The sequence below is a fragment of the Zonotrichia albicollis genome, chromosome 5 (genome assembly GCF_047830755.1).
Source record: "Zonotrichia albicollis isolate bZonAlb1 chromosome 5, bZonAlb1.hap1, whole genome shotgun sequence".
Taxonomy (NCBI): Eukaryota; Metazoa; Chordata; class Aves; order Passeriformes; family Passerellidae; genus Zonotrichia; species Zonotrichia albicollis.
In genome coordinates, this window is record NC_133823.1 from 10,484,171 (window position 1) to 10,492,894 (window position 8,724).

The following is an 8,724-nucleotide window of genomic DNA, read 5'->3' on the forward strand; positions in this document are numbered from 1 at the left end:
ATCCTGTTTAGAAAATTATCCCCAAATGGAATTATTTATTTATTTATTTCCTCCAGAATAGCTGGCCCTTTTTGTCTCTCATATCTGATATGATATGAGACCGATATCTGATATGATATGAAACCGATTCTCTTTGCTCTGCTGGTCCTTGGGAAGAAAAAGAAAAAAAAAAAAAAGAAAGAAAGCGATTGTTTCTGGATCGTTTGGATTGTTTCTGTTTGGATATGGAAATGATCGCGTCAGATAATGAGTTTCAATTTAAACCAGTTCTGGTATTGGGTCTATTTGTTCTAGACACTTAGCCGGGCTTTTATTTTATCCACTGTTTTCTTCTTGGAAAGCGGTTTATTTCCCATAATAATGGTAACACTCTGCCGTTAATAAAGCCCTGCATCGCCCGCCTCTGAGAAAGTTGAAACAGCCTAATTTAGGCTGAGTGGCCGGGTGGAAGCTACCTGCCCGCTCACGTCCCCAAACAACCCGCGGCTTATTTTATTAGTATCCTTCTTGAGTTCCCACAGCAAAATAGTCAACTTCCATTTAAAAAAAAAAAAAAAAAAAAAAAAAAAAGCGCTCAAACAACAAAATTCTTCAAACAAACCAAAACAAACCAAACAACCAAACAACAACAAAAACCTTACTACTGAGAATCAACAAAAATTATCTCTTCTCTTTTTTTCCTCCCCTTTTCCGTGGTTTCATTATTTAATCTCTGATAAAATAGATTATCTGTACCCTTTAGTGAAGGCAGCAGACGTCTTTAAACTGGTTTAATTGATTTATCGTTTAGTTGTTTTGCTTGTTTTTTTGTTTTTTAACAGAAAGTGCATTACATTTAACTGGTCTTGCAAAGGGCTTTTCTTCTCTTTACAAACCGAATTATTTTTAATATAAATTAATAAATGTTAAGATGCACGATATATCATCGTTATTAGCTTAAAAAAAAGAAAAACCAATTTACATTTTCTAGTATTCCGTATGATACAAAAGAAAACACACTTTAAATTCAAATACAACAATTTTATACTTTGACTGACAGTGGTTGTGACAATTCCCACCAGCTACTTTTTCAACACGCGGTTGATTGGGAACGGTGTAAATGAAAGCAAACTCTGTCCCTCCGCCCTCTCCCCCCCACCCTCCGCCCCCCCTTGCACGACGACCGCAACAGAAAGTGTTTCAAAAATACTAATAAAAAGCACGCGGGGCCGCCGCAGTTTCGGCCCGAGGGAGGCACCGGCGGCGTTTCCTCGGCGGTGCCCCTGGTGCTGCCGGAGAGAGCGGGGCGGGCGGGACGCTGCGCCCTCGGCCCCCGCTGTACAAAAAACAACAACAAAAAAAAGAATGTATATTACATTTTAAATATTCACAGTAAGGAACGCCTACGGTCGCGGTGACTCACGGTTTATTTACAAAGAGCCGGCAAAGCCGCCCGGCCGGAGCGGGGCCGGGCTCGGGCCAGCCCCGCCGCTCCGCTCCGCCCGCCGCCCCACGGCAACAACGCGCGGCGCGGGGAGCGGGGCCGCCCGCCGGGCCCGCCGGGGCCCGCAGTCCTCTCTGCGCTCCCTGCGGCGTCTGCTCCTCCTCCGGGCGCGTAGAGTCTAGAAAAATAGATCTGTACATCTCCGAACGCGGCGGAGGGCGAAGCAGGCTAGACGGAGGCCTCTCCCTCCGGGGGGTGCAGCAACAGCCCTCCGCCCCCCGGCTTGTGTTTCTTCAGGAGCTGCGTGATCTTCTCATCGTCCGAATTGGGGTCCAGGGGCTTGTTGTAGTCATCGTCCTCCTCCTCGTTCTCCGAGGCGCCCTTCAGCCGCTCCGTCTCCGAGTCCTGCTTCTTCTTTGCCGTCGCCATCTCCGCCGCGTGCTTCTTCCGCCACTTGGTCCGTCGGTTCTGGAACCAGACCTGCCCCGCCGCCACCGTCAGCATCAGAGCACGGCCACCCGCGGCACCGGGCCGCTCCCACCCCCGCTGCCCGGCCGGTGCCCATCTCCCCATCCCCGGCGTGCGCAGCGGTGTCCGCTCCGCCGCCCTCGGGGCAATTTTCCCGCAACGAAAGCGGCCGATCCCCGCGGCACCGCGCTCCCGGCCGCCGCCCACACCCGGCCCGGTGCGGGCCGACAGCCGCCCCCAGCTCCCCCGAGGCTCCCTGCCATCCTGCCTGGGGTGGGAAAGCACGCATTTGGGGCCGATGCTTTCCCCAGCCCCCCTGCCCCGCCAGATGTATTTACTCTCCGGCAGGGCGCTGCCAGAGCAGGGGGGCATTTTCATTGTAGGAGCTGCAATAATTTATTCGCAGCCATCGGGACGTATTTGCCGTGACAAAGGAGGCAATGCAGATCAGACTGAAAGCGTGAGCACCGCCGAGGGGCCCCTCTGGCCCAGTCCACCAAGCAAACACCTCTGCGTGTTCTCGGGGGACTCAGCCCCCTCTCCCAACCCCTCACACCTCCGCTTTGCCCAAAACACAGAGTTTTTAACCAGAACGTAAGAGTGCGGGTGCGGCAGTGCGACACCCTTTCCCGGCTTTCCCAAAATGCTGGCTACCCCCACGGTGTTCAGAGCTTCTCAGTCTCGCTTGGGTTTGTTTGGTTCAATTTGATTGGTGTTTAAAATGCTTTAAAACTACTTTCTCGCCCCCGCAATGAGGCGATAAGGGGAGAAATGCCAGTGGTTGCCGGGGAAGCCCCCGCCAGCCCCACAGCATCTCCGGCTGCTTCAGACGGGGCCCCTTTTCCGCGGTGGGGCCCTTTTGTTCCCCGCTCCTCCAGCCCCGCACCGCTCGGTGCTCTCACCTTGACTTGGCTCTCCGTCATCCCCAGGGAATACGCCAGCCGGGCTCGCTCCGGGCCCGCCAGGTATTTCGTCTGTTCAAAAGTCTTTTCCAGAGCGAAAATCTGCTGGCCAGAAAAAGTGGGTCTTGTATGTTTTCTCTTCCCGTCCTTATCCAGCAAAATTGAGCCTTGATCTGGCGAAGGGAGGGGGGGAGAGAAAGGGAAGGCAGGGACAGACAAGTTAATCTACGGATTTGGGAAAGCGCTTCACTCCCAAGCCGCCCCAGGAGGCGGAGGGGTCTCTACGCGGGGGATAAGAAAACTACTGCCTAAGCCAAGCGACTGCTCTGGCCTTTCGGCTCGCCTTGATTATTTTTAATTTAAGATCAAAAATCTGAGGGGGCAAATTATTTGGATTTAAAAAAAAAAAGCGGCAGCCGGTGCGAGCGGGTGGTAGCAGAAAGTCCGGCTCGGGAAAAGTTTGTGAGCGCCCCAAAAGCCAACCCCGGCCCCGAGAGTGCCCAGCAGCGACGGCGGCAGCGCGGCTAATTTCCCCTCGGAGGGTTTCGCTTTTCGCCGGCGATAATTGGCGATATATTACAGAGATTTGCGGTGACCGAAGGGAGGGAGAAAGCAAAATGAACTTAAGAAACGAAAACAAAAGAAATCGAGGCAAAGCTAGCCCGCTCGGCTGCGGCCGGGCCCTGGGTAGAAGGGTCGCACAGCGATGCCAGGGCGCGGGGGCTCGCTGGCACGGGGAGCGGATCCCACCGGGGCTCCCGCGCCCTCTCCCCCCGCTGCCCCGCCACGCCGGGTACTCACGGGGGGCGCAGGCGAGGCGGGCGTCCCTCCACGGCGGGCTCTGCATCACCCCCGGCCAGAAGATGGGCGTCCGGCCCGGCAGCTCGGCCAGCGGCTTGGGGTAGCGCCCGGCGGCCACGGCGGCGGCGGCGGCGGCGGCGCCAGGACTGAAGTAGAGGGCGGGCGGCGGCGGCGGCGGAGGGCTGAGGCTGCCGAAGCGGGGCAGCCCGGCCAGCAGCCCGGCGGGAGCCGCCGAGGAAGCGGAGGGCGAGGCGGAGGCGAGCGCGGCGCCCGGCAGGGGCATGGAGGGCCGGCTGAGGATGTCGTTGATGCCGTGCGGGGTGGCGGCCGAGAGCTGCGGCGGGGCCGTGCCCAGCGCCGAGAGCCCGCCCGCGGCGGCGGCGGAGGCGGCGGGCGCCTTGAGGCCCGGGGAGCCGAGCGGCGGCGAGGGCGAGGCGGAGGCGGGCGAGGCGGAGGCGGAGGAGGAGGAGGCGGGCCCGGCGGGCAGGGGGTACGCGGGGTACAGCGGTGCCTTCATCTCGGCCATGCTGTGCAGGGCGGCCAGCGGCGGGCTGCCCAGCAGGAAGGCGCCCTGCCGGGGCGCGCCGTCCATCTGCCCCAGCGCCAGCATCCCCGTGCCGCCGCCGCCGCCGGCCGGGGGCGGGGGGCCCGGACGGCCCCTAGAGCCGCGGGGCCCCGGCGGCCGGCCCGGGGGTGCCGCCCGCACCGGCGACGCGCATCCAGCCCGTGGGGGCCGCCGCCTCTAGCGAGTAGCTACGCGCCCGAGCGGCGGCCCCGCCGTCCCGCCGGGCATCGGGGCTGCGCCTCGGCGGACGCTGCCTGCCGGGGCGGAAAGCGGAGCGGCGGTGCTGTCGGACACGGCGGCTGTATACGCGTGTGTGTGCGCAGCGGCCGTGCCCGCTCCGATGGACCGCCGGCGGCTCACAGCTGCGCGGGGGCTGCGCTCGCCGGCCCTGCCTCCTCCGCGGCGCCCCGCATCGCTCCCGGCGAGGTTCCGGAGGCTCTGTCGGGGCTGCGGGCGCGGCTCGGGGCGCACTGCCGCGCCGCCCCGCTCCTGCCTCCTTTAGCGGGGGCACGGCCGGCAGCGGGCGCGGCGGCGGCGGCGGCGCGGGGCGGGGGCGGGGCGGCCGCCGGCCCTGCCCACCCGTGCCCGCCCGCCCTGAGCCAACTTCGGGCTGGCTCGGCTCCCCTCGCCTCTTCTCCTGGCTTTTCTTTTATTTTCCTCTCTTCTCCTTTTCCCCCTCTCTTTTTCCTTTCCATTTTTCTTTTCCCTCTTTCCCCTTCTTTATATTTTCCCTTTTCCTCTCCTTTTCCTCTCTTTCCTTTCTCTTTTCCTTTCCTTTTACTTTTCCCTTTTGTTTACCCTTTTTCCTCTCCTGTTTCTTCTCCCTCTTTTTCTCCCTTTTGCTTTCCTTTTTTGCCTCTCATTTTTTCTCTTCTTTTTTCCTTTTCTTTCTTGCTGTTCTTTTTCCTTTGTTTTTTCCTTTCTCTTTTATGTTTTATTTTTATTTTTTTTACTTGTAATTTTTCTGCATTTGATTTCTTTTTCCTTTACTTTCTCGTTTCCTTTCCTTTTTCATCTTCTCTCTCTTTCTCTTTTCCTTTGCCCTCTCTCATTTAATTCCTGTTTTCCCCCATCATTTTATCTATCTGTATCACTCTTTCTTTCTTTCTTTCTTTCTTTCTTTCTTTCTTTCTTTCTTTCTTTCTTTCTTTCTTTCTTTCTTTCTTTCTTTCTTTCTTTCTTTCTTTCTTTCTTTCTCTCTCTCTCTCTCTCTCTTTCTCTCTTTCTCTCTTTCTCTCTTTCTCTCTTTCTCTCTTTCTTTCTCTCTTTCTCTTTCTGTCTGTCTCTCTCTCTACTTCCCTCTCTCTCTCCCTCTCTGTCTTGGGAGCGACTCCAGAGCGCAGAGCCGCCCGAGTCTCGGTGGGGCCGGGCCTGCCCCGGTGTTTCCTTGGGATGCGGGAGGTGTGAACAGCCTCGGCCCTTCCCGCACGCTCTGGGCTGTGTGGATGCTCTCTGCTCCCGCTGGGTCCGGGTGTTGGTGCCCCCGCAGCCCCGGTACCAGCTAGCCCCTGAGCACCTGTGCCCGGCACACCGGCTGCTCACGGCAATTCCCGCAGCCTAAGGCTGCAAGGGAAAAAAAAATCCTATTTGTCCCATAAAGAGCATTCCACGGAAGAGTGATGCAAAATCACCCTGAGCAATTTTTACCCTGTGTTGTCTGTGCCGTGTGTTGTACCTTTGGGAAACTCTATTTTCTTCGAGCGTGGAAAACAGGGATGATGCGAAAATTAATTTTATTTTAATTACGAATCTTAGCTAAAGCGGCGGCACGTTGGTCCTCTACTTGCAACGCTGTTTCCTTCTATTTCTAAATAATCCCTTGTTGCTCTGAATTGTTTTAGTTTGAGTTATAAATTTGCTGAATACACTTGGAGAAAGGGCGCGTAGGGTCTTGCCTCGCCTTAACTTTGGCGCAGCCACACGAAGGGCACGGCCGGGAAGCTCGAGTTAAACCTCCGAGTCTGAATTTCTTTTTTTTCTTTGTCCTCTTGTCACTTCGCAAATATTCTAAAAGAAAACCCAAAAGAAGTGTTTTCCTGCTGGTTGCGGAGGAGCCGGGGGCGCTCGGCTGCCGCAGCCCCGCACGGCCCAGCAGCCCCGGCTCAGCTCCGGCAGCGGCAATGGAGAGGGGAGCCGCCTCTCAAAGGGAACGATTTGCATCTGAATTAGGGGGGAGAGAAATGCTAAACCGCTTTTGTAAGTGCTGAGGCAGGCGCGGAGCGGCCCCGCTGCGTGTCCAGCACCCAAGGGAGCCTCTTTTCCTCCCTCCTGCCGAGGAGACGGTGCGGGGGTAGGGGCTCTCCCCCGGCCCGACCCGCTGCCTCCCTCCCTGCGCCAGCGCCCCAAGGGAGCTCTGCCAGCGCCGGGCAGCGGCGGCAGCTCCGGCCGCGGGTCCGCGCTGGGCCGGGGGCAGCGGGCCCTGAGCCCGCAGCGCGGTCCTGCCGGGCCGGCCCGAGCTGCGGCACCGCCCGGGGCTCTGCGGGCCCCGCCAGCCCCGTGCTCGGCCCGGCGGTACCGGCGGTACCGGCCCGCTCCCCTCGCTCCGCGCACCTTTCCCGGGAGTTCGCCGCCCGGCACCTCCCGGCTTGTTTTCCAGCGGAAGGAAAACAAAACAATCTCCCCAGCACAAGAGCTTTTCCTCCTTTTCTACTGTAAGAAACTGATGGCGTATTGGAAAAACGAGTGTTTATTTGGGGTCTCCTCGTGCAACTTCTTCCCTAAAGAGAGCATCGCAGGTGGGATGGCGCCCATAGGGCTGCCCCTGCCTGAGAAATGGATTCAAAGGCAGACACCAGAATTACCTTCTCTCTGTCTTTAACAACCGAAATATTCGAAAATATTAATATTTGGTTCCTTTTCCATGCTCAGCTTCTGTTTTCCCTAAGCTAGGGCAGTCAGCTGAAGTAGCGAGGCAAAGTATCTCGGGAGGCAGCCGGGGCTGAGCAGAGTGTGGGGGACACCGTGAGCACCCAGGCAGCGGAGGGGCTGAAAGCCACCCCAGCAGCACACTTCACCAACAGGGCGAGCAAGCCGCAGCCTGCAAGCACCGCAGCCGAAGCACTCGTTGAGGAATGGGGTCGCTGACCGGACCCTCTGCAGCCGGGGCTGCTCGCCAATACCCGGCTGCGTTTCACCACATCCACGGGGTCTCATCGCAAGCGCTTCGCCGCTTCAAACACAGCAACCACCAAGGAGAGCGGGGCTGAGCGGCGAGCCGGAGGGTGCAAAGAGCGAGAGGACAGCAGCTCCTTCAGAATCCCATCGGGGCCCCGGGGAGCCCGCGGAGCCCGGGGACGGAGGGCTGCGGGGACAGCGGGGTCCGGGCTGCCAGGGGCGGGGGCTGCGGGCAGAGAGGGGCTGAGCTGCCCTGGGGAGCCCGGCCTCCCCGGGAGGCAGTAAGAATGGATTCACAGGTACGCAGGAGAAGCGTTGTCAAAAAAAAAAAAAGGAAAGGAAAAAAAAAGGAAAGAAAAAATAAGCTGTTTTGTCTCGTTCGAGGCGTAGGAAGTACGAGTGCTGGAGAGGCTATGGCTCCAAAATTCACTCAAAATTCACTTCCACCAGAATGGTCCCAGCGTATCTGAAAGGGAAAGAATACCCCAACCAAACCATAAGGACACCTAAAATGAAAAGGTCGAACGTGCTCTGGCATTGCAGGGTCAGATGTTCTTCAGGCTGCCGAGACAGAGCCCACTCTGCAGCATCGTGCGGGGTGCTGCCCCCGAGGGAAGGGCTGCTCTGCCCCCAACAGCAGAGACAGCGACCCCCACCTTGGCCAGCTTGTTCCCTAATAAGTCATCGTGGCTGTGAGAGGAGCCTGTCTGAACTAAATGAAGCAGTCACTTTATTTAGCAAATAAAATATTTTGCCACTACCATATGTTCCTCATTGCAAGCAGGCAGCCCGTTACTTTCCCAAAGTGGTGGATGGGTACATAGACACCTTTTTGTTGTAGCAGCACTGTAAAACCTTTGAATCATTTGTCGTCTGCCCTACATCGTGGGAAGGAGCTGAGCCAGGAAAGCATAATGTTTTTCTGGGCGCTAATTCGAACTCTTAATCAAGATCTGATTACCAAAAAGGAAGACAGAGCATAAAAACGCTATAAAGATTGAAATTTTTTTCTATCTTGGCCATAACTCACCCCACAAATGTGTCCATTATGACATTCACTCTAGAGGAAAATTGTGATGTTGTTGCAAGATTCCCTACAGCAGAGCTGCTGCCAATGATGATGAATAATCTCGGTCCATATGCTAGCTCTATACATCTCTACAGCACCAGCCTGCTCTCATCCTTTTCCTGCTTCCTCAAAAACACGGAATATTTGAAGAACAGTAAAAGTTAATTAAGAATAGTTAATAGGTTAATCAGACTTGATCGTATATTTATCTAATGCAGAGCACCGATTCTTTAGTGATGTAGCCTGAGGCATTATCACGAGCCAAGAAAATGAATCAGACATTTAATGGAGATGTGGAAACGGAAATTTCTTGTAAGACTACAAAATCGGACGCCAATAATACACTAAAATACAATAAATTTATCATTAAAATTCCACGCAT

The 8,724-nt window shown here is 56.2% G+C and overlaps 1 protein-coding gene across 1 annotated transcript; it reads right to left on the reverse strand.

Annotated features, from left to right (window-relative positions):
* Window positions 1-1,005: 1,005 nt before the first annotated feature.
* NKX6-1 (NK6 homeobox 1) lies at window positions 1,006-4,679 on the reverse strand. Its single transcript, XM_074540761.1, has 3 exons — window positions 3,595-4,679; window positions 2,794-2,966; window positions 1,006-1,903 (listed from the first exon to the last, which is right to left on the reverse strand). The coding sequence occupies exons 1-3, from the start codon at window positions 4,202-4,204 to the stop codon at window positions 1,652-1,654; spliced, it is 1,035 nt and encodes a 344-aa protein (XP_074396862.1). The 5' UTR covers window positions 4,205-4,679; the 3' UTR covers window positions 1,006-1,651.
* Window positions 4,680-8,724: the final 4,045 nt, after the last annotated feature.